The 25776-nt window shown below is 51.4% G+C and overlaps 1 protein-coding gene across 1 annotated transcript; it reads right to left on the bottom strand.

Annotated features, from left to right (window-relative positions):
• Positions 1-1558: 1558 nt before the first annotated feature.
• LOC132428753 (olfactory receptor 6B2-like) lies at positions 1559-25155 on the bottom strand. The gene is given in 7 exon segments (XM_060017064.1): positions 1559-2206; positions 2208-2380; positions 2383-2505; positions 2508-3005; positions 3827-3878; positions 24285-24428; positions 25069-25155. Coding segments are annotated over 7 exon segments (1143 nt in total). The 3' UTR covers positions 1559-2140.
• Positions 25156-25776: the final 621 nt, after the last annotated feature.

The following is a 25776-nucleotide window of genomic DNA, read 5'->3' as shown; positions in this document are numbered from 1 at the left end:
TGTGTTAGAATTTTGTTTAAAAAACCCAAAGAACTCAAATCCCCAGAAACATGTGAAAGAGCCCTACACTGAAAACCACAAAAGTATATCAAGAAATTGAAGGACTTGCAAATGAAGAGAGGATTTGCCGTATTCTTGGATTAGAAGTCTCAAAATTGTAGAGGACAGTTACCTCCAAATTGATCTATAGATTTAATAGAATCCCAATAAAAAGCCCCCCAAGTTTTCTTTTGTTGAACTTGACAAGCTGATTCTAAACTGTATCTCCCCCAACCCCCATTGGGAAGGACTAAGAATAACCAAGGCGACCTTGAAGAAAAAGAACGAGGACAGAGGATTTACTGCCAGGTATCAAGATATATGAGGAAGCTGTAGTAATTACAACAGCATGGTATTAGTGCAGGAATAGACAAACAGACCAATGGGACAGAATGAGGAGTACAAAAAGAGATAAGGGTAGATAGATAGATAGATAGGTATTTGGTTTATGAAAAGAGTGAGGTTGTGGAGGGGAAAGCATGGTCTTTTCAATAAATAGTGGGTTCTTGTCAATTTCATATCCCTATAGAAAAGAATTAATGTTGACCCATATCTCATACCATAAATAAAAATCAGTTTTGGATGGACTGAATCTAAACATGAAAGGTAAGACAACAAAGCTTCTGGAATTAAACAGGAGAATATCGTCATGATCTTGGAGGCAAACAGATGGAAAATAAAGGGCTAACTATAAACGGGGAAAATGAACAAATTGGACATCAAAATAAAAACCTTCTCTTCATCAAAAGACACCTTTAAGAGAATGAAAGGCAAGCCCAGACACTAGGGCAGTTTTGCAGTAAATATAACCAACAGAGGGCATGGACCCAGAATATGTAAGAACTCCTGCATGTTAAAAAGAAAAAGTGACTCAATATAAAAATAGGCAAAAGACCTGATTGCAAGAGCCCTCCAGAAAGGGCACATCCGGAAGGACATTAAACCACTAAACTTACAGAAGTGCCCAGCAGCCTTGGTCATTGGAAATGCGAGTTAAGGTTGCAGAGAGAACTTCTTCTGCAACCCCAGAAGAAAGGCAAATAGAGAATGCTTAGCGTGCCAAGTGTCGGTAAGGATATGCGGCTACTGGAATTCTCACGCACCCACTTGGGGAAACAGTCTTGCTGTTTCTATGAAGCCTGATCATACGTGAATCTTTTGTTGCAGGAACTGTAGGCGTAGCCTTTATGTACGTAGGTCTGGCCTAGCACACAGCTCACAAAACTGTATGTACATTCATGAAAAGACACAAATCAGTTATTTATAGCGGCGCTATCCGTAATAGGCAGTACCTATAATTCTATCCCCAACAGTAAAATGCATAAACGTGTTGTGATGTATTTGTACTGTGGGACATTACACATTAGGTGCATGTATTATTGCTACATGCAGAAACATTGAGGATTCACTCAAACATCATAATGAACGCAAGAAGTCAAATGTAAAATCATCCTTCATGGTTTTATTCATAAAAACGTCAAAAAGTAGTATCTGGTGTTAGAAGTCTGGATGGTGGAAATCTTGGGGACGGGCCGTGAGGGTAGCTTCTGACTCTTGATCTGGGTGCTGGTGACATAAGTGTGGTTCTTTTGCGAAACCAAATCCGGATGAAGACTTATTATTTATTCACAGTCCTGTGGGTTTGCTAAATTTCATTTTAAAATTTACTTTAAAAAACCTAAGGTGGGGGCTTCCCTGGTGGCGCAGTGGTTGAGAGTCCGCCTGCCGATGCAGGGGACACGGGTTCGTGCCGCGGTCCGGGAAGATCCCACATGCCGCGGAGCGGCTGGGCCCGTGAGCCATGGCCGCTGAGCCTGCGCGTCTGGAGCCTGTGCTCTGCAAGTGGCCACGTACCACAAAAAAAAAAAAAAAACCTAAGGTGGGAATTCCCTAGTGGTCCAGTGGTTAGGACTCTGCACTTTCACTGCTGAGGGTGCGGGTTCGATTCCTGGTGGGGGAACTAACATCCTGCAAGCTGCGTGGCACAGCCAGAAATAAACTAATTAATTACATAAATTGTCACTATTAAAGAAAGTAAAGTGTCCTATACGATGTTGTTTTTATTATCACCACAGATTAGACTACAGGACATTTAACTGTGCTACTGTGAAAGTTGACCTAAGTCCAGAGCCTTTTTCAGAGCATCCTTGAATTCTTTGTTCCTCAGAACAGTAGATCAAGGGGTTGATGACTGGGGTGAGGACAGTGTAAACAGCAGAGATGAGCTTGTTGGAGCTCCGGGAATCCATGGCCTGGGGCCAGAAGTACATGAATATCAAGGCCATGTAGAAGGTGGTGACCGTGTGGGAGGCGCGGGTGGAGAAGGCTCGCCGACGGCCGTGGCCGAGGGGACGCGCGGGACGGCCAGGGTGATGTGTCCATAGGAAAGCATGGTGGCCACGAGCGGGAACACCAGGATGCTGAAGGTCAGGACGAAGCCGACCAGCTCGGTGGTCGAGAAGTCGTGCAGGCCAGCTTGGGGATGGGGGAGATGTCACAGAAGATGTGCTTCAGGACATTGGAGCCACAGAACGTGGTGCTGGAGCTGGAGTAGACCTTGATCACAGAGATGGTGAAGCCACTCACGAAGGCGAAGGCCACCAGCTGGACGCACAGCCCCATGGTCATGATGGCTTGGTAGCCGTCGCAGGCCATGGAGGCCAGGAGCACACGCCCGGTGCACACCAGGAAGCTGAAGACGCAGAGCTGAGTCATGCAGCCAACGAAGGAGATGCGTCCCCGCCGCATGAGGAAGCCGTCCGGCATCTTAGGGATGGTGTCAGACACGTACCAGATCTCCAGGGACGACAGGATGCCCGGAAAGTAGTGCATGGGCCTGTGGAGGGAGGAGCTGCCCCAGATGGTGAGGATGACGGCCAGGTTCTCCACCAGCACGAAGAGGGAGGCAGCCGGGGCCGTGAGGAAGCCCACCAGCACGAAGGCGCCGACCTCGGTCACGTTCTCCCCTCATCCTTCCGTGTGGGGAGCCCAGGGCTGCAAACCAGCTTCGTGCCAGATGAGGGCCGAGGACAGCTGGGGAAGAAAGCACAGCTCGGCCTGGGGGTGAATTTTGGCCCAAGGAGGGGACAGCTGGCTCCTGGAGCAGCAGGGGAGCAGAAAGTGTCTCCAAGTTAAGCTTTTACCACTGAACATGGCAGCTCTAGGTCTCCTGGTGACCCCTGGGGCTCCAGAACACGCTGCCCTTTTTCTCCCCCAGGCAATCTTGAAAGCATCTAATTGCTCCTATAACCCAGACTTTCCCAAGGAATCTAACAACAATAGGGATGCACAGCCCTTCGCCACAGGGTCATCTACACTAGTAGGCGCTTGGCCTTTCACCTGGTTTCAGAGATGACTGTACAAGAGGAAGGGACACCAGGAGGGCTCATGGGATGCTGGGGTGTGTGGCAGCCAGCTTAACCAGACCCCAGACCCATGCGGTCCCTCCACAGGGCTGGGGGTCTGCAGGAGCAGAAGCAGCCTCCCAGGCCAAGAGGGGAGAGTGGTCACGTGTCTGTCTTTGCACCATGTCAAGGCCCCCTTAAAATATGGTAAAGGAAGAAAAAGATAAAACCCCATAACATCAAAAAGATCTGGAGGGAGTACAGCAAGGGGAGGTGTCAACACGATTCTGGAGGAGAGAAAACAGAAGGCAGAGGGTGGCTGGGCGGCAGAGGGGAGGAGTCCAGAACATTCTCGAGGGACCTGTCGCTGAGGGAGAGGCCACCTGTCCAGCACGTGACGGGGTGATGGGGGAGTGAAGGGGGCATGAAAACAGGGCTCCTACATGCAGTGTTTCCAGAGCAGTCCGGTGGCCGCGCCGGCACGCTCTCTCCATCCTGCAGGTGGGTCCCCCAGAGCCAGCCTCAATGCCATAAAGGCGCACCCAGCCCTTATCAAGTGTCAGGTGTGTCCACATAAACCCCCCCTGTAACCCTCACCACGGCCCTGGGAGAACAAGGCTCACATTCTTCAGATGAAAATCTGAGGCTCACAGTGGAAAGTGCAACGACTTACCCAAGGTCGTGGCAGCACCAGTGCACACCGGGTCCTCAAACACCAAGGCTGGGGCTCTTCCCGAGGGATGGCAACAAGAGAAAAAAGTGAACCCATTTGGGTGTGGGCTAGAAATTTGGAATTGTTAAGATGGACAGTTAGAGTTTCTGGTTGCCCCCTGACACTATTCTAACAGGCTATAAAATGAAAGTTCACAAAATAAACAGTATTGGCCAGAAGAAAAGGCAAAGATTTACGCAGTGGTTCTTTTTTTTTTTTTTTTTTTTTTGTGGTACGCAGGCCTCTCACTGCTGTGGCCTCTCCCGTTGCGGAGCGCAGGCTCTGGACGCGCAGGCTCAGCGGCCATGGCTCACGGGCCCAGCCGCTCCGCGGCACGTGAGATCCTCCCGGACCGGGGCACGAACCCGTGTCCCCTGCATCGGCCGGCGGACTCTCAGCCGCTGCGCCACCAGGGAAGCCCAGTGGTTCTTTTTATAGCTTCATTTTACAGATGAGGAAAATGACACACCAAGAGCCTAGGCGATTCCTAAAGGCAGTCGGTCATGCAATGGTCAGTGTTAGAGCCTCAAAGTCACCACTTTCCGAGAACACTGACAAGTGAAGACAGAAACCTCAACATCACGACAATATAAACACAAGAATTGTTCGGGTTGCTTCAGAGAAAGCCAGTGGCCTCAGATGCTTCAGCAGCATGAATCTTCCCTTTATACCAGGAGCAGAGCTCCCTCATGTTTTGTAAACTGTCACAGGGCATGGGAATTTCTTCCCAATTCATTTCACAAAGTGGCAAATTCCTTTGCACAAAAGGAGAACTCTATGCCAATTTTCTTTTTTTTTTTTTACTATAGTTACAAAAATCAGATAAAAAGCCAGCAAGTAGCACCCAGCAGCACATGAGGAGGGCACACGCTGCAGACAAGCCAGCGTGCCGCCGCTCGGAGTGCAGGGAGGCTGCCAGGCTGGCAAAGTGACCAAAATGATCACACGGGAGCCCAGCTGCTGTGGAAAGGCTTAGATTAAAAACCATTCCAAACTTGTTATACATTTGTCATCCCCAAATAAGGGGTTTATTTTCATATATAAATAATCTCTGACTCAACATAGAAAACAAACTTATGGTTACAAATGCGGAAAGGGGGGGATAAATTAGGAGTTTGGGATTAACGGATACACACTACTATATATAAAATAGGCAAACAACAAGGACCTACTGTACAGCACAGGGAACTCTACTCAATATCTTGTAATAACCTCTAATGGAAAAGAATGAAAAAGAATAGATATATATACACATTATATATATTTATCTGAATCACTTTGCTGTACACCTGAAACTAACACAACATTGTAAATCAACTAGACTCCAATAAAAATTTAGAACCAAAAAAATCTCAGTACCATTTGTTGTAGATTCTTTTAGCAATGGCTTCTGATAAATCATGACATCAGGTAAAAAAAATAATAATAATCTCTTAACCAACAGCCTGTAACATCCCTGTGGTTGACACCAGCATCACTCCCGTCCCACTGAGATCAGGATGAAGATGAATCTTCTTAACCACCACTACACAACAACACTGCCCTCTGCTACCTACTACAAAAAGGAGAAAGTAGACAAAATTATCATTATTTCCAGATAACATGGCTTTTATTTATTTTATTTTTTTAACATCTTTATTGGAGTATAACTGCTTTACAATGGTGTGTTAGTTTCTCCCGTATAACGAAGGGAATCAGCTATACATATACATATATCCCCATATCCCCTCCCTCTTGCGTCTCCCTCCCAGCCTCCCTATCCAATAACATGGCTTTTAACTTAGAAAATCCAGAACCTTATTATAATTAAGGGATTTCAAAACCGATATTATAACTGTCTTCCTATATCCAGCAATTAATAACAAAGACGTTCCTTGATGAGAAAAATATATTGTAAAGCTATCAATATTTCCAAATGGATTTTAAAATTTAATTCGATTATAGTTGAAATCTCACCAAATTTTATTTTTCTTAAAACAGAATGAAGGGCTTCCCTGGTGGCACAGTGGATAAGAATCCGCCTGCCAATGCAGAGGACACGGGTTCGAGCCCTGGTCCGGGAAGATCCCACATGCCGCAGAGCAACTAAGCCTGTGCACCACAACTACTGAGCCTGCGCTCTAGACCCAGCAAGCTACAACTACTGAGCCCGCGTGCCACAACTACTGAGCCCGTGCGCCTGGAGCCCGCGCTCTGCAACAAGAGAAGCCACCGCAATGAGAAGCCCGCGCACCACAACAGAGTAGCTCCCGCTCACCGCAACTAGAGAAAGCCGTGCACAGCAAGAAGACCCAACACAGCCAAAAATAAAAACAAATAAATTAATTTAAAAGAACAGAATGAAATAATTCTTAAAATCATCTGCAAGTATGAACAGACGGGAATAGCAAATAAAATTCATGAAAAAGAAAGGAGAGGATTAATGAAGTGGACTGGCTATTTTGGAGATAAGAAAATACAATAAAATGGAACTAATAGTTTAATAAAATAAATGTTAAAAATAACGAGTACTGCCATTTAGTCAATGGGCCAGTGTGGAAACAGTGCAGAAGTCCTAAATCAGAGCTCATGGGATATAATTAGTGAGGAAAGCGTGGATTGCTTAATAAGTGATGCCAAGGTCGTAGGTTAAACATTTGTTAAAAAACGAAATGACTCTTTTCTCTGTATGTTACATCAGAAAGCAAACTTCCGCTGGATAAAGCATCAGTACTTGCAGCCCAGCAGTCCCAGCCTCCTTGTCCATGGACATCAGTGGAGCAGAGAGCATGGCCGGCAAGTGTGGAGGCATAATCGACTCGCCAGGGGCCTGCCTGCTCCTTGGTTTCCTTTGGGCTTTGGTTGTTAGAGAATAAGTGAAAGATTTAGATGAGCAACATTTTAAGAATACCTGGGGGGCAGGTTTCATGGCGGGGCAGAGGGAGAATTTAAATGAAGCCTGAGCAACGCTGCAGGTCCCTCCCAGACACCATTGAGTTATTACGACCCTTTTTATCCTACACGTTTTATAACAGAAAACTCTTTACACCCCTCACTTTTTTTTTTTTTTTTTTAACAGTACGCAGGCCTCTCACCGCTGTGGCCTCTCCCGTTGCAGAGCACAGGCTCCGGACGCGCAGGCCCAGTGGCCGTGGCTCACAGGCCCAGCCGCTGCGCGGCATGTGGGATCTTCCCGGACCAGGGCACGAACCCGCGTCCCCTGCATCGGCAGGCGGACTCTCAACCACTACGCCACCAGGGAAGCCCTACACCCTCACTTTGATCATCGTTTTGGAAAATCAGCACATTCCACACAGAAGCACAGATTTCTTGCTTCTCCTGAACAGTTGGAAGGGCTGGGGCAGCTTCCATGTCCCCGTGCACCCGGAAGGGCTGGACCCTTGGGCAGGGCGAGAATGGCCCTCTCAGCGGGCAGCACCTGCAGCTCCTTTGTGGTCTGGCTCCAGCTGTGGGGTGCGGGGCTCCTGCCTCAGAGCCGAGCCACCCCTGCAGCTCTGCTCACGCCCCGCAACCAGTCTCCTTGGGCACATGCTTCCCGCCCTCTCTCCTCCGGGCTCTCCTGTTTGCCCCTGTCTCCGCTGAGTCCCCAGACGTCCCCCCGACTTGGCATCTCTGTCACGCCTGGACCCCTCTCATCCATCAATGCTCACGGGCAGCCATGGTCTGGGTTCCTGCCCCCTCGGCCCGCAGCCACCTGGCTTCTGTCCCCACGCGCCGCGGACCGGTGGCCCCCCAGATGCCAGTAACCAGCCCTTCCCTAATTTCTGGGGGATGTTTCGTTCCGTCTCCACTCGCCTCGCCTCCGCATTTGGTGCTGTAGCCCCAGCCTTCTGCTCTCACTGTCCACACTCAGCAAAGCCACCCACCTCCAGTCTCCACCAGATGACGCCCGCACCGCCCTGTCTGTCTGCAGATCCCACCCGTGCGTCCAGCCGATGACAGGAGGCCTCCACGGGCCCTGGAGTCCACGCCCTCCTCGTGTTCATCTCGGACCAGGGCACCACCATCTACCCCGCTGCCCGGGCGGACACCAAGCTTCGGCTCTCCTTACCCCCGTGGCTAAGACAAGGCCGGTCCCACCCCTCCCACAGCCTCACGTCTCTCCAGCAGGCTCCCTTGCCGCCACCCTCGTGGGCTTCCTCCAGCCACCGCGAATTCGGGCTCCATCACCGCACCGGAATGATCGTAACCAAAACTCTGACTGGTCCTTCTCCACAGTCCCTGACTCCATCTGGTCCACCCTGCGCGGGGCAGAGAACTGCACGCAGATCCCTCTCCCAGCCGCATCCGTCCAAACGCCGCTCTCCTGAGCAAAGCCCTCTGCTGCCCCCTCGCTCCTGTCTGTCCCCGTCCTGCCCGAGGAATCACGTTCAGTCCCTGAGAGCCCCTTGCTGACCTCAGGTAGCCCTGCCGCCCCGTCACCAGCGGAACTTGGGCGTCCGTCAGGTCTCAGCTGTGATCTCCTCCCGAGGGCTCCCTGGGCTCCCAGCGCTGCTATGAGATGCCCCCAAAGGGAGAGCTCAGGATTTGGGTGCAGAAGGGAGGTGCACACTTGTGAGAGAAAGGAGGAGGAAGACCTTGTTTTGGGACGTGTTGGATCTGAGGGACCACCATGTAGAGACCCAGTGAGTAGGGTCGCAATGTTCAGACCTCACGGAGGAAGCAGGGGAGGGGCCCCTACTTATCCATCCATCTGATACTGAGCGCCCACTATTGGGAAGTGATGGTTTCAAGGTACTTGGGGTCGATGGGGAGAGAAAACAGTCGGAAACTTCTGCCTCCATGAAATGTAAGTTCTAGGGAGGGCAGGGAAGCAGACAGGACAGTAAACACCACTCATAACACGCAGATAAGCTGCTTAGGATGTACGGAGGTGGAGAGTGAGACCGGAAGGCGGGTCCGGGTTAGGGCCGTGGGGAGCAAGTGTCAGTGAGAAGGCGACACCGACCCAGGGGCAAAGTCCCCACGGGGTGAGGACTGGCCAGGGGGCTACGGGGGGCGGGGGGGACACCAGGGCACCTCTGGGTGCGTGGAGGGCGGCAAGGACACAGCCTGGCTGGAGCAGAGTGACACAGAGCAGTGGTTGGGGGCTCTGTCACCAAGGAAGGGGGGACGTCAGCAGAACCTCGTGGGCCATGGGGAAGCCACTGGCTTTCACGCTGAGATGTGCAGCAGCCCTTAGTCTGCTGGGCCGGAGCAGAGTGTTTCAAGGAAGTGACTCTTAGGTTCCTCTGCATTTCTTGTTGCTCTCAAAGTTCCCAGTTATGAGGGAAACGTGTGGTCATTTCCAGCCTCATCAGAGAGGGGATCAGTGGAAGTTTACATGAGGGCCAGACACAGTGGGATTGAGGGAGACAGTGGAAGGGGGCCGGAGCCGGGTGAGCAGAGGGGAGGATGCGGGGGCCAGAGGGGAGGAGGCAGGGCAGGAGGGGAGGATGCGGGTGAGCAGAGGGGAGGATGCAGGGCAGGAGGGGAGGATGTGGGGGCCGGAGGGGAGGATGCGGGGCCGGAGGGGAGGATGCGGGGCCGGAGGGGAGGAGGCGGGTGAGCAGAGGGGAGGATGCGGGGCAGGAGGGGAGGATATGGGGGCCAGAGGGTAGAATGCGGGGCAGGAGGGGAGGATGCGGGGCCGGAGGGGAGGATGCGGGGCCGGAGGGGAGGAGGCGGGTGAGCAGAGGGGAGGATGCGGGGCAGGAGGGGAGGATATGGGGGCCAGAGGGTAGAATGCGGGGCAGGAGGGGAGGATGCGGGGCCGGAGGGGAGGAGGCGGGTGAGCAGAGGGGAGGATGCAGGGCAGGAGGGGAGGATGCGGGGCCGGAGGGGAGGAGGCGGGTGAGCAGAGGGGAGGATGCAGGGCAGGAGGGGAGGATGTGGGGGCCGGAGGGGAGGATGCAGGGCAGGAGGGGAGGATATGGGGGCCAGAGGGTAGAATGCGGGGCAGGAGGGGAGAATGCGGGGCAGGAGGGGAGGATGCGGGGCCGGAGGGGAGGAGGCGGGTGAGCAGAGGGGAGGATGCGGGGCAGGAGGGGAGGATATGGGGGCCAGAGGGTAGAATGCGGGGCAGGAGGGGAGGATGCGGGGCCGGAGGGGAGGAGGCGGGGGCCGGAGGGGAGGATGCGGGGCCGGAGGGGCGGCGGTGGGGGTAGCTCTCCCCCAAATCGGGGGTCCCTTGCACTGAGACTCAGGGCACCCCGACAGGGGACGTGAGCAAAGTGGAGACAGCACCAGCCTGCGCCCCCCTCTCCCACCAACACCCGCTCTGGCTTTGCAGCAAACGGCGAATAGACACAAAGAGTGTTCCTGTCTGGAAACGTCCCTCCATGTCCCGTTTCAGCAGACTCCTTGTGAGGACAGGAGGGAACGGGAGGGGGCCCGGGCAGGCAGGCATGTGTTGGGGAAAGAGATGGAGAGCATCCTGTAAGTAGCTTGGGGTGGCGGGCAGGGACAAGCAGACCTTCGGCAGGGGTTCCCGCATGTTCCTAGAGTGGGGGGAGTCTCCTGGGGGGAGGACGAAGTGGGCGGTGGCAAGAGTGCCCCTCGGTGGAGAACTTCAGAGCTCAGGGGGGAGGATGCTGGAGATGCGGGGTGCAGTGGGGTGAAGCACGCGGGGAGGAAGCCCCCACCTTGTGAGATCAGGGACCTCTCAACCCCGGCCCCGCCCCAAACACTTCCCTCCGAGGGACGAGGTCCAGAGGCAGCCAGACCGGCCACTTCACCGAGGGGCAGGACCCCACGGAAACCTACCTGGAGAGTCGCGGGTGTCCCTGGCCTCCCCGAGCCCACCGCAGGCCGGGCGTCGCTCCTCTCTGCCCACTGGGCCCGGAGCGGGCGGCCCCCAGCGTGGCCTGGCCTGTCCTGAAGCAGCCGGCCTGGCTCTGACATCTGCCTGTTCAAAGGCAGCGCCGGAAGAACGGCTGTTGGCCATTTCCCCATCGCGCACAGATGCGGGGCTCCAGGGTCCACTCACCCCTCCACGGAGATGTGACTGCCCACATCACCAACTAGCGCGGAATCTCCCCTCCCGTCCCGGGCCTCCGGTCCTGCTCGTGACGTCTGCTGGGGGCACAGCCCCGCTGGGCTTCGCTGCTGACACTCCCTGTGCCCTGCCCAGGTGTCCTGGCCCCTGACCGCGCTTCCTCGCCAATCCACTCAGTCTCCAGCCACACAGCACCGTCCTCACCAAGACCTACGCTACCCCTCCCTTTGGAGCCGGGGAGGGGTATGAGTCCGGCTTGGGGGCAGGGGTGCTGCAGGTGCCAATGACCGCGGCGTGGTCCGGGGCGACGGACTCGGCGGGGACCCTGCCCTACCCCAGGGTTCATGGATGTTATTACTCACAAAGGGGCAGGGAAATTTGAGTTTCTGGCATAAGAACCTTTCCCCCATCTATGTAATCAACACACACACACCATTGTGTTAGTCTCAGCCTAAACAGGCCCGTCCTGCAAACGTTTCCAGAAGATGGTTTTGTGTTGGCTGGAGAACAGGAGTGACCTAGAGACCTGTGCTTGCCCAGTGAGTCTGGGGCTGCCCTTGATGGAGAATCACCGAGCTTGGACATGGGGAGGAGCATGCAGAGGGAGGTTGTCATGCTTGTAAAGAAATACCCCAACTTGCCAGTGACTTTCCTGCTCTCGGGAAAGCCAATGGAATGAAAAAAGGACGGCCGATTACAAAATGGGCGGACAGACGCTTCATCAAAGAGGATAAAAGGACGGCCAAAAGCACAGGAGAAAGTGTGCACCTCCATTAGCCACAACCTCACCGCTGGCCAGGATGCAGGGAGACTGGAACTGCCGGACACTGCTGGTGCGGCTGCAACTCTGGTCGTACCGCCACCCTGGGAAACAGCTCAGCAGTTTCTTATAAAGCTGAGTATATTTGCACAAAAACCTATGCACGAATGTTTACAGCAGCTCTTTTCATAACCGTTAAAAGCTGGAAATAACTCGGATGTCCTTTAATAAGCAAATTGTACTACGTCCACGCAATAGAAGCTAACCAACTAACGAAGAGTGTGGATCGAGCTCACATTTTTATGTTCTTGTCCACTTGGATGATGTCTTCTTACATCAGCGTGCATTTCCCTATAGCTGCAGGTAAAGTTGGGCCCCTGCTCATACACTTAGCTCCAGCTGGCTCTCTTTCTTCAGAAACAACTACTTAAGTCTTTTTTTTAAATTTATTTATCTATTATTTTATTTTATTTTTGGCTGCATCAAGTCTTCATTGCTGCACACGGGCTTTCTGTAGTTGCGGTGAGCAGGGGCCACTCTTCCGTGTGGTGCGTGGGCTTCTCATTGCAGTGGCTTCTCTTGTTGCAGAGCATGGGCTCTAGGTACGCAGGCTTCAGTAGTTGTGGCACATGGGCTCAGTAGTTGTGGCTTGCAGGCTCTAGAGTGCAGGCTCAGTAGCTGTGGCACACAGGCTTAGTTGCTCCGCGGCATGTGGGATCCTCCCAGACCAGGGCTCGAACCCGTGTCCCCTGCATTGGCAGGCAGACTCTCAACCACTGCGCCACCAGGGAAGCCCCTACTTAAGTCTTTTACTTGTTTTTTTTTTAAATTTTTATTGGAATATAGTTGCTTTACAATGTTGTGATAGTTTCAGGTACACAGCAAAGTGAATCAGTTATACATATACATGTAGCCACTCTTTTCTAGATTCTTCTCCCATATAGGTCATTACAGAGTATTGAGTAGAGTTCCCTGTGCTACACAGTAGGTCCTTATTAGTTACCTATTTTATATATAGTAGTGTGTATGTGTCACTGCCAGTCTCCCAGTTCATCCCTCCCCTCCTTCCCCCCATCCTCTTACCCCCTGGTGAAAGACTTAAGTCTTTTACTTGTTTTTAATTGAACTCACTGTATTTCTTTCATTGATTTGAATTCTGTGTTCATAACTTCAGGTGTTTTTGGTAATTTATTTGTATTACAAGTATATTCTCCACTCTGTATATTGGTATATTCTCCATTCTTCATCCTCTCACTAATTTCTTCTGATGAACAGAAGTCCTGGGCACCAGTCTGTCTGGGGGCCCATCCCTTCCCTACTGAGTCCATGGGACTTGGGGCAAGACCACCTGTTCCTAACTCCTGGGAGAGTATTAACTAGTCTAAGCCTGTTTACTAAGCGTGGTTGTTACACCCATTTGCCCTCAACAGATGCACAAGAACCCAGAATTCAGAAAACCAGCTCACAGTGTTGCCTTGGAGAGAGTTCAGCTTCAGGTAGACGTGTGACCTAAGTTGGTCCACGGTGCTGATAGAGGGAAGTTACTCCTTATTAATGGAGAGATGCCTTCTCCCTTATCAGTCTCGCTCGTTCACGTTTTCTTTTAGGTTGGCACTGTCCAAGAAATGTTTGTTCTCTCAAAGTCACAGGGGGTCTCCCGTGTCCAATTTGGGAGGCTATTTGGACTTCCCTCCTTGCAGATGACATTTATGCATTCCTTTGCCCTCAGGTATTATCTTTCTTTCTCTCCATTTGTCATCGATTTTAGTCCAAACTTTTCCACCTTTGCAAGGGACATTAGTTTCAGCCCCTGTGCTACTCCAGAATCCTGGCAGCAATGCCAGTCCAGCAAGGGCCTCCCCCTCAGCCAGCTCCCTCAACATGGGGGGACACCCAAGGGCAGAGTCCATGGGCCTCCTCAACCAGCGACCACACCACTGCATTCCCCGCCTGCTCCAATGCTTCCAGAGACAATGGGGCACAATTCACCCCATCTCCCTCGGAAATTCTGGCCTAAAGGTTTAAAGCACCCTTATAGGTTCTTGCTGAGGGGCCTTCCCTGCTTCCAGTACCTGCAGTGGCAGCCCTGGTCCCAGGACCACTGCACAGGAAAAGGAAAGTTGAGAACTGCATCTCCCCTCCCCCTCCCCCAGCAAAGGAGGGGGCTACTGAGTGGGGACCCTCTCCTGGCCTCCCTCATGCTGAGAGGGAGCCAGTGCTACGTACCCTTTAAACAAGTGTTTCGACGACCCGTTCCAACTCCCCATCAAACCACTACTCTGAGGATGAAATGCTACATGATGTATCCACCGGATACGGTGTCTCTTTGCCCACTGTTGGACACCGTGGGCTGTAAGGCGTGTTCCCTGGTTTGAAGAAATGTAGCTCCGCGGTCCAAATCGGTACAGTATCTTATTTCCAGTCTTTTTACAGTGTTTCAGCATTTTCACCTACCGTCAGGTGTGCAAAGCCTTGTCCGGAGTGTCTCTTCCCATCAGGACCCATTTACAGCCTCCTGGAGTGCCGGGACAGGATGCTTCCCTCCCTGAACCAAGACTCTTACGGTTGGTCAATCAAGCGATGGTCATAGGAAGTTGTCCGCGCGGCAGCGGTACCTGGCCACTCTGCATATGGCCCTAAAGCCAGCCATAGGCGAAGAGGCTCCCAGCGCGTGAATACAAGGAACCGGTCCTCCCACCCCCAGGCAGCGTGTTCCTGAGTGTCCATTTCCGGGTCATCATGGAACTCCCTCCGTATCGCAGTGTTTCTCTGACATCGCCCAAGACATTATGGGTATCTCCGGCTTCAGGACCATTTTACGTCCTCAGTCTCAGGGACACTCGCACTCAATGCCCAACAGCAACTGGTGACTGGCTCTCAGACGGTGTGTACCATCACCGCTGGGTCTGGAGCCGTCCTGGTCCAAAATCCCAGTGTTTGCCACTGGGCGGCACTCACGGGCTTTAGCCATGAGCTCCGGTCTGCAAAGTGTGGGTCTGCAAAGTGTGACTCACGGATTCTTCCAGAGCCATAACTGAGTGGGGTCATCAGGGCCAAGGGCACGGTAGAGCGGCTGCTTTTTGCGACTCAGATATAACCTGCTGTTGTTGAGTCCCCCATTCGAACATGGCCTTCTTTAGGGTGTGGACTGGAGCTAGCCGTATGCGCAAACGTGGCATTTGCGTCCTCCAGACAACCCAACCATGCATGGTGTTTCTCCTAAGTTCCAGGGATAGGCAAGGACTGCAGCTTATTTTCAGTTGCCTGTGGGATGTCAAGAGCGGCTTCTCCCAAGAATTTCAGTCTGGCCTGGCCCTTCCGTCTTTGCTGGAAACATGAGCCAGCTTCTGTTAATCACGGATATCAGCGTCGTACATGTCAGCCTCAGCTTGCCCTTCAGTGTCTGATGTTATTTTGGCGATACTGGTTCTTTCCAAACGACCCTGGCCATCCTACCCAGACACTTTGGTGGGACTCTCTCACTCAGGCTAGTGCCCTCTGGGGGGCTGTTCTCGTCCCTCATCTCTCTGTAATCATTTGCCCTCCCTCGGTGACCTCCAAGATCACTATCTCCGTATGAGGTCGTCCAATCTCCTCCATCCCCATCCGTAATGCACAAATACTAAGTGTGCAGCTCAGTGATTCTCATGAAAATCCCCGTGAAACTACCATCCATGTCAAGACTGAAAACACTTTCAGAACCGAAGAAGGCCCGCTTTTTGTGTTCCTTTCCAATGAATAACTTGCTCCGAGGGTGACGACTCTTCTGATCTCTAATAGCATAAACTGCTTTTGTCTGCTTTTGAACATTATAAAAATGGAATCACATAATGTACGCTCTTTTGTCTGGCTTATTGGTCTCACCGCAGTGCCCGTGGAAGTCATCCACGCTGCTGCGCGTAGCAGGGCTCCATTCTTTCCCACTGCTGCCTAGTACCCTATCACATAGATACACAGAACTTATTTATCCTCTCTACTGTTCATAGCCATTCGAGTTGTTTCACCTTGGGAGCTGTCATAACTCAAGCTGCTATGAGCAATCTTTTGTATATCTTTTGATGGTTGTAAGTACTGATTTACATTGCAAATATACCAAGTAAACTAAAATTGCTGGGTCACATGTTTAACTTTAGTAGATAATGCCAGTTAAGACGACTTCATGACTGTTTATACAGAAAATTTCAAAGAATCTATAAAATATCTCTTAGAACAATAAACAAGCTTGGGCTTCCCTGGTGGCGCAGTGGTTGAGAGTCTGCCTGCCGATGCAGGGGACACGGGTTCGTGCCCCGGTCCGGGAAGATCCCACGTGCCGCGGAGCGGCTGGGCCCGTGAGCCATGGCCGCTGAGCCTGCGCGTCCGGAGCCTGTGCTCCGCAACGGGAGAGGCCACGACAGTGAGAGGCCCGCGTACCGCAAAATAAATAAATAAATAAATAAGCTTAGCAAAATTTCAGGATACAAAGTAGGCATACAAAGTATTTATATACTAGCAATAAACAATTGGAATTGAAATTTTAAAAGTACCATTTACAATAGCACCAGAGAAATGAAATGCTTCAGTGTGAATCTAACAAAATAAGCACAAGATATATTCGCACAAAATTATAAACACTAATTTTAAAATTAAAGAAAGCCTAAATAAATGGAGAGATAATTTTTGGTCACGAATTGGAATATTCTATACTGTTAAGATATCAATTCACCCAAATATGATATATAGATTCAGTCAATGCAAACCCAATCAAAATCCTCACAGATTTTCTTTTTTTGGGTACATATTTATGAGCTAATTCTAGAATTTACATGGAAATGCAAAGAAACTAGAATAGCTCTGCTATCTATTGCCGATTAATAAATTACCCCAAAATTAGAGGCTCAAAAAACCAAAAACAAACAAAACAAAACAACAAAACATTTATCATCTTACAGTTTCTGTGGGTCAGGAACGTGGAAGCAGCTTAGCAGGGTTGTTCTGGCTCAAGGTCTCTCTCGAGGCAGAAATCAAATGTCATTCTGGGCTGTGGTCATCTAAAGGCTCAACTGGGGGAGTATCCACTCCCAAGATCACCCGTGTCCACGGACAAGACTCAAAAGTTCTACTTCCAAGCTCATTAAAAGAAAAGCATCTTTTCGACAGTACTAATGACATTGCAGTTGACTTCCTCCAGAATAAGCAATAAGAGACAGAAACAGAGAGAGAGAGAGAGAGAGAGAGAGAGAGAGAGAGAGATGGGGAGAAAAAAACCCCAAGGTGGAAGCCAGAGTTGTTTCATAATCTAATCTCAGAAATACATCCCGTATTTCTGTGTATTCTATTCATCTGACTCATTTCTATCCCACATGAATAATACACTCCTCATTCCATCCCAGGGTTCCCCAAATCTCATCCCATTACTGCATCAGCTCAAAGTCTAGAATCTTATCATTTATATTAGGCCCAAGTGTGGGTGAGGCTCCTCAGCTGTAGTTGCTTAACTATGGCTCACTGAGTACAGTTTTTCTCCATCTGTAGACTTGTAGAACTAAAGAGAGAAGTTATTTGCATCCCCGCACACCAAGACACAATGGTGGGTCAAGAATAAGATAATGTCTACAGACATTCCTGCACACAAAGGAAGGAAACGGGAAGCACGAAGGTGTCACTGAACCACAGCAGGTTTCAAATCTAGCTGGGAAATTCTGCAAGTTCCTTAATTATGTCTGGACTGCCTGGGAATCATTCTCTCCGGCCCTTCGCTCTGCCCTCTGGGTTCTCAGTTCTGCTATTTGACCCATCTTTCCTTTTACATGAAAGGTGTAAAATGTTTTTAGCTAAATAGCTCTCTCACCCTGACTTCTGCCAATACCCACAGTTCTGGGGACCGGAAGGCCTCTCCGCGTTCTGATTTATCACCGTCCTCCTCACGGCTAGCTGGTGCTGCTTCCGCATACTTAACTCTTTTAAGAACCTGGAAGGTGTCCTGCAAATCTTGGGGCTCCTTGAGGCAACTCCTTCTATCCTTCGGCATCCTGCTGGCAGACAATGTCCTTGTGCCACGCGGAGGCACCATCGTGTGAGTGGAGGGGGGTCGGGGCACAGCCTTGTTCTGAAAGAGTTTTTATGACTGAGGCACCACTTTAGATCCTTCTAAGATCTTAACGAAGGATTTCATGGTCACACCCTTGGCTTCATTTCTTTCCCCGTTTTCCTAGCAGTGCCCTGGATTTGAGCTTTTCTTAGAGCTCATCTATTTTTTTTTTTTTTTTTTTTTTTTTGCGGTACGCGGGCCTCTCACTGCTGTGGCCTCTCCCGTTGCGGAGCACAGGCTCTGGACACGCAGGCTCAGCGGCCATGGCTCACGGGCCCAGCCGCTCCACGGCATGTGGGATCATCCCGGACCAGGGCCCGAACCCGTGTCCCCTGCATCGGCAGGCGGACTCTCAACCACTGCGCCACCAGGGAAGCCCAGAGCTCATCTCTTAATTAAAGCACCATTTGTCATCTGGAGAAAATGAGAATTTTCAAAACCACAGATTCCTGGCTCCTTTTTGTTTAATAGCATTTAATTTAGTTTATCTATATCCTCTTGCATTTTACCACAAGGATCAAAAAGAAAACAGGTGGCACCTCCAACACTTTGCTTGGAAATCTCCTTAGCAAGACATCTCAATTCAGTAACCATAATTCCTACTTTCCCCATTAACGCAGGCAATAGCATTAACAAACTTTCTGCCACCACAAAACTGGTGTCCCCTTCTATACAGTTTCCAAGAAAACGCCCCTCACGTTCCTGCAAGCCCTCATCAAAGACCATGGGGCTTCTATAAATAGCTTCCTCAAGGCACCCTAGACTTTCACAAATACCTCATCAAAGCTCAATGCCTGGTCCTGAAGCCACTCCTACATTTAGCATTTTGTTACGGAAGCACCCACTTCCAGGCGCCAAAATCTGTTCTAGATATCTATTGATGCACAACAAACTACCCCAAAATTTAGTAGCTTAAAACAAGCACATATATCATCTCACAGAGTTACCGAGGGTCTCCCATCTGGGAGCAGCTCAGCCGCAACACTTCGAATTCAGTCTAAGTTTTGGCTGCAGCTGCAATCGGCTGAAAGACCCACTTCCCAGCTCACTCATGTGACTGTGAACAGGTGTCAGGTCCTCACTGGATAACTCACTTCCTTGCCAAGTGGATCGCTCTATATGGTGCCTGAGTGTCCTGACAATAGGAAAGCTGTCTTACCTCAGAGAAAATGATGAGGGAGACAGAGGAGAGAGAGATAAAGAAAGAGATCAAATGAGAAACCACAGTCTTTACATAACTAACCTGTTCTTGGAAGAATCACATCATCACTTCTGCCATGTTCTACTCATTAGAAGGAAGTAACAAAGTTCTCGAGGGAAGGGAACTAAACAAAAGCATGAGACCAGGAGGCAGAGGTCTTCGGGGGCCATCCTGGAAGTTGCCTACCAGGAGGCAGAGATCTTCGGGGGCCATCCTGGAAGTTGCCTACCAGGAGGCAGAGATCTTCGGGGGCCATCCTGGAAGTTGCCTACCAGGAGGCAGAGATCTTCGGGGGCCATCCTGGAAGTTGCCTACCAGGAGGCAGAGATCTTCGGGGGCCATCCTGGAAGTTGCCTACCAGGAGGCAGAGATCTTCGGGGGCCATCCTGGAAGTTGCCTACCAGGAGGCAGAGATCTTCGGGGGCCATCCTGGAAGTTGCCTACCAGGAGGCAGAGATCTTCGGGGGCCATCCTGGAAGTTGCCTACCAGGAGGCAGAGATCTTCGGGGGCCATCCTGGAAGTTGCCTACCAGGAGGCAGAGATCTTCGGGGGCCATCCTGGAAGTTGCCTACCAGGAGGCAGAGATCTTCGGGGGCCATCCTGGAAGTTGCCTACCAGGAGGCAGAGATCTTCGGGGGCCATCCTGGAAGTTGCCTACCAGGAGGCAGAGATCTTCGGGGGCCATCCTGGAAGTTGCCTACCAGGAGGCAGAGATCTTCGGGGGCCATCCTGGAAGTTGCCTACCAGGAGGCAGAGATCTTCGGGGGCCATCCTGGAAGTTGCCTACCAGGAGGCAGAGATCTTCTGGGGCCATCTTGGAAGTTGCCTACCAGGAGGCAGAGATCTTCTGGGGCCATCTTGGAAGTTGCCTACCGACCACACAAATCATAGACTGGAAGAAAAAATATATATACACATGTATGTTTTGCATTACATAATGATGCATTACATAATGATAAAGGGGTCAATTCTCTAAGAAGATATAACAAACTTTAACGTGTGTGCACCAAACAACAGAGCATCAAAATGCATGAGGTAAATGTTGCAGAGCTGCCAGGAGAAACAGGTGAATTCACTATCACAGCTGGAGATGCCAGCACTCCTCTGTCGGAAATGGGTGAACCTAGCTGGCAGAAAACTAGTAAGGACATAGCTGAAAACAACGCTATCATCACTATAACGGACATCTATAGATTACTTCGTCAACAACAGAAGACGCATTATTCTCAAACTCGCTTGGAACATTCACCAAGATAGATCACCTGCTGGTCTGTAAAACACCTTAACAAATTTAAAATAAAAGAAATCTTACAGTTTCTACCCTCAGCCCACCATGGAATAAACTAGAAATCAGTAACAGAAAGATAGCTGGAAAATTTCAAAATATGTGGATATTAAACAACCTACTCCTAAATAACATATGGGTCAAAGAAGAACTCTCAAGAGCAGTTTAAATATATTTTGAACTAAATGAAAATGAAACACAACTCATCAGAGTTTGTGGAGTACCGTGAAAGCACACATTAGAATACAAGAAAGATCTACAACCAATCATCTAAGGCTACACCTTAGGGAAACAAAGAAGAGAAAATTAAATCCAAAGTAAGCAGGAGGAAAGAAATAATAGAAGAGCAGAAATTAATGAAATTAAAAGCAGAAAAACAAGAGAGGAAAATAATGAAACCAAAAGTTGGCACTTTGAAAATATCAATAACATTGATAAGCCTCTATCCAAGCTAACTAAGAAAAAGACAAAGAGGACAAAAATTACTAATATCAGAAATGACAAGAACAGAACTACAGATACCACGGACATTAAAAGGATAACAAAAGACTACTAAAACAACCCTATGCCAAACAATTTGACAACCTAGATGAAATGAAATGGACTGATTCCTTGACTCAATCTTCCAAAACTCACACAAGAAGAAACTGACAACCTTGTTATGGCTGTCTCTTTTAAAGAAATTAAAATAATAATTGATATCCTTCCAAAACAGAAAGCACCAAACCCAGATGGGTTCACTGGTGAATTCTACCTCACATTCAAGACAGAAACTGTGCCAGGGCGCACCACAAGGAACAGGAGTCTCCATTCGCCACAACTAGAGAAAGCCCGCATGCAGCAACGAAGACCCAACGCAGCCAAAAATAAATTAATTAATTTAAAAAAGAAAACAAATTGTGCCAATTCTCTGTAATTTCTTTCAGAGGATAGAAGCAGAGGGAACAATTCCCAACTCATTCTATGAGGCCAGCGCTTTTCTAATACCAAAACCAGGATGTAAACATTACATATGAATGGGGGGTGGTGGCAAACTTCAGTACATAACACAAAGAGCTTTTTTTTTCATATAAATTTGTTTATTTATTTGCGGTGTGCGTGGGCTTCTCATGGCGGCGGCTTCTCTTGCTGTGGAGCACGGGTTCTAGGCGCGTGGGCTTCAGTAGTTGTGGCTCGCGGGATCTAGAGCGCAGGCTCAGTAGTTGCGGTGCACGGGCTTAGTTGCTCCACAGCATGTGGGATCTTCCCGGACCAGGGCTCGAACCCGTGTCCCCTGCATTGGCAGGTGGATTCTTAACCACTGCGCCACCAGGGAAGTCCCACAAAGAGTTTTAAAGAAGAAAAAATATTAATGATAATACCTACCTTGCAGAGGGGTTGTAAGGATTAAGTGGTAAAATGAGGTAAAGCTCTGAGCAGGGAGCCTCACCCACACTAAAGAAGAGCGAGCCGCAACCCTCGCTCACAGTATGCTCTCCAAAGCCACGTTGCTTTGACTACACTCTTTGGGACTGTTAGCCAGTAATACGCGTAGGTCACGGCTCACACTGAAGTGAAGTTACTGGGGAGGGGTGGGGGGACTTTATCGATTAAGGCGTTAGTTTTTACTCTGGATTTTGGCCCTTCAAGTCACTGTGAAAGGACGTTGCTCTGTCATTTCCCCGATTGTCGAGCATCTTCTCAGATGCTCAGTGGCCATTTGCACGTTTCCACGTATCCATTTTTCATTGCTGTCTTTTGCCCCCATTTGCATTAGGCTGCCCGAGTTTTACTGTTGGTTTGTAGGAGCTCTTTATATATTGTGAATGGGTCCTTTGTGAGCTACGTATACTGCAACACTGCCACAGTTGCAGTTCGACCATTCCTCAATGGCATCTTTGCTGAGCAGAAATTCTTCATCTTTTCTTGAGCTGGGTGTTTCTATTGCCTCCACTTGTGCAGATGGGAAATGCAGAGGTAAGGAAGTTAACGAATTTAGAGGTAGAACCGCGACCCGGGCCTGAGTGTCCGAAGCAGGGCGCTCCACTGCGCTGCTCCAGGGTGAAGCCCGCTCTGTCCCCTCGGAGGGCCAGTCCAGGCAGGTCTTGTCACCTCCAAGAGCCTCAGCTTATCCACGTGCAAACAGAGCACACGACCCTCCCCTCTGGAACATTCTGAGGACTGGATGGACTATAAACGCTGCGCCCGAAGTTGGCTCTCAATGAAAGGCACCTTTGGGGCGTTCTTAGGACCGTCAGCAAGATGCTAAGTAAAGGAAAACTACAGCGAACTGTCCAGATGCTCTTCTCACAGCAGGTTTGGTGGTTTTCCTGTCTCAGCAGCAAAAGTTCCAGCAGGTTCCTTCAACATTTATTTAACTGCGCTGGGCACAGTTGGGGACAGAACTGAGCCTTACAAGTGACAGGATAAATTAAGTCTCAGCAAAATAAATGTTAAAGTTGAAAGTCAAAGGAAAAAAATAAAACACAAACGAAAGCAGCAGCAGCGGCCATGGACTGCCGGCTGGAGCGATCATCTGGGTCCCCATACGGGCCCCTTCCGACAGGAAGCCTCCATCTGCCGACCCCAAGTGCCCTTCAGCGGTACAGAGCTGTCTCTGTGCTGCCAGGACATGGGCCAGTCCTCAGGGGAGCAGAAAACGCTGCGGAGCGGGGCAGGCTCCCGCTGAAGACGGCCCAGCGCGCCTTCCTCCAGGCAAGGCCCACCCGGCCTGCAGGGCTCAGCCAGGCCCTGACAGTCTCTCCAAACTCAGGAATTCAGCCATGAAATCCGTCCCTCCTTTAGCGCTAACGTCCCTGACCTCGAAGGCCAGGCCTGCCTTCTCTGCTTCGGCTGCAAACCGAGGACCAGAGGAAACGGAGCGGGACCCCAGCTTGGGGCGGACGCAGGAGACAGGAAGAGCCGTGTGAGCGCTGTCCTCCGCCCCAGCACCCCTCACTGCTCGGGGGGCCCCCTCGCCACCCTGCTGTCGGCCCACCTGCCCGCCTCTGGGCCCTGCACACACCTGGGCCGCTCTCTCCCTCCCTCTCCTGAGGTTCCCTCTCCCCTTTACCTCAAGGAGCGGGGATGGCCCCTGGCTGCCTGCTCTCACACCTGCCCGCACACCTGCCCTCACACCTGCCCGCACACCTGCCCACACACCTGCCCTCACACCTGCCCACACACCTGCTCTCACACCTGCCCGCACACCTGCCCTCACACCTGCCCGCACACCTGCTCTCACACCTGCCCACACACCTGCTCTCACACCTGCCCTCACACCTGCCCACACACCTGCCCACACACCTGCCCTCACACCTGCCCACACACCTGCCCACACACCTGCCCTCACACCTGCCCACACACCTGCCCGCACACCTGCTCTCACACCTGCCCGCACACCTGCCCTCACACCTGCCCGCACACCTGCCCACACACCTGCTCTCACACCTGCCCACACACCTGCCCTCACACCTGCCCTCACACCTGCTCTCACACCTGCCCTCACACCTGCCCTCACACCTGCCCGCACACCTGCCCTCACACCTGCCCGCACACCTGCCCGCACACCTGCCCTCACACCTGCCCGCACACCTGCCCGCACACCTGCCCTCACACCTGCCCGCACACCTGCCCGCACACCTGCCCTCACACCTTTACAGTGTTTTCACAGGCTCTTTGCTTGTTGTCCTCTCCCACAGGGCTGTGAGCTCCATCTTCTGTGAAACTTTCACATACACACGCCTGATCATATATACACACACAAGTATCATCATAACCCGTGGGCTGCGGTGGGTGCAAGGAGGAGGTGTATGTGCGCACACACACTCACCCCCAAGACGCACCTCTTTACACACCCGAGAGGCAAGTTCTATACATCAGATGAACAGGTATAAACGTGCCCGGTGACAGCCCACCTCCTGCATCTCAGCTTCCCCATCCACAGGGCCCTGTGGAACCCCCTCCAGGTCAAAGGCCACTCGGTCTAGGGGGTGCAGGGCTCCCCGTGGTGTGATGCACCAATGCTTCTTCAAGCGACGATCGTTCACTCTTTCCATGGTCTGTTGCCAGGAGGGAAAATGCTGGGACCAACCTCCTGTCCTGGTTCCGCCGGGTCTCCAGTCTTCATCATGGCCACGTCCCATGGTCCCCCCACCCCGCATCAGCGTGGGCAGCCTTCCATCACTCAAAGCCCTTGCCCTCCAGTGAGTAAAGTGGCGCCTTGCCGCCTTAATGGACGTTTACCAACTTCTTGTGATTCTGAGCACCTTAAAGTACTTACTGGCCCTTTGAACATGTTCTTCTGCAAACTGACTTTTCAGTAACCTGTGCCCATCATTTTCCAACGCGTCACCTCCTTCGTGCTACTTTGTAAAAGTTCTCTACGTCTGCAAATGTGATCACTTCAGCCCTTTGTGTGGGAGCCAGGTTTCCTGTATTCCTTCCAAATGTGCTGGTTGTCTCCTGGCTTTGTTCGTGGTCTCTGCGGAGAGAGAACGCAGCCCTTGACGAAGGGCCACAGTCCGGCGCCTCTCTGCCTCCCAAACACTGAGTCACCTGGGGCAAATCACTCGCGCGACGAGAAGACAGTGTTTGTTCAAGGATAGGGACTTAGGGAAGGAAAAAACCCAAGCACAGAGCACAAGGCGTTCCTGTGACTCACGAACATGAAAACAACACTGCAGCTCATGTTCAAGGCACCTGCTCCACCACACACAGGGCGCTGTCCAGGTGCAACTCGAATTCACTCTGTGACCCCTCTCGTACCCGCACGGGGAAGGTGTTCATGGTACCCTCACTTCACAGGCTCAGAGGCTGCGGGTGTCCCAAGACCACCCAGGGGGAGTCGAGCTCCAGGGACGCTGTTCACCACAGCTTCGTCTTGAGAGCTCTTCCTCTACCCCCTCCCTCTCCGAATCCCCGTCTCAATCAGAGCTGAGGCCAGGACATTTCTGGGGGCAAAGGAGGGGGCGGTCTTGTTTGGCAGGGCCTGTTTGACCCCGGTGAGGTCTGGCCTGTCCCACCTCCGGGGCCTCTGAATTGAGGGTCTCACAGGGCAGCCTCTCTCTGGCCGGGTGTGACCTGAGAACACGTGGCAGCACTTGAGTCCCAGGCTTTCCCTGTGAGTCACGCGTGGGCAGTTCCTGGGGCCTGGAGTTCGGTGCCCCGGCCCTGAAGCCACAAGGCACCGGCGTGGAGCTCCGGGCAGGCGCTCTGCACCCCTCTGGGTCAGGTTTCTCCCCTCCCAGCAGCACCAGGACTCGCTTATTACACCGCTGTCTGTTTACATGGATCAGACATGCACCGAGCACCTGCCACGTGGGGGACACTCTGCTCAGGTGCAGGGACAAAGGGACCAGCTGTCTTCTAGCGCAGTCACCCTGCAGGTCAGCTGACTGTCCTGGACAT

Source organism: Delphinus delphis, chromosome 7 (assembly GCF_949987515.2).
Source record: "Delphinus delphis chromosome 7, mDelDel1.2, whole genome shotgun sequence".
Classification (NCBI taxonomy): domain Eukaryota; kingdom Metazoa; phylum Chordata; class Mammalia; order Artiodactyla; family Delphinidae; genus Delphinus; species Delphinus delphis.
The sequence above is the reverse complement of the archived record's forward strand: the minus strand, read 5'-3'. Positions and strand labels throughout refer to the sequence as shown.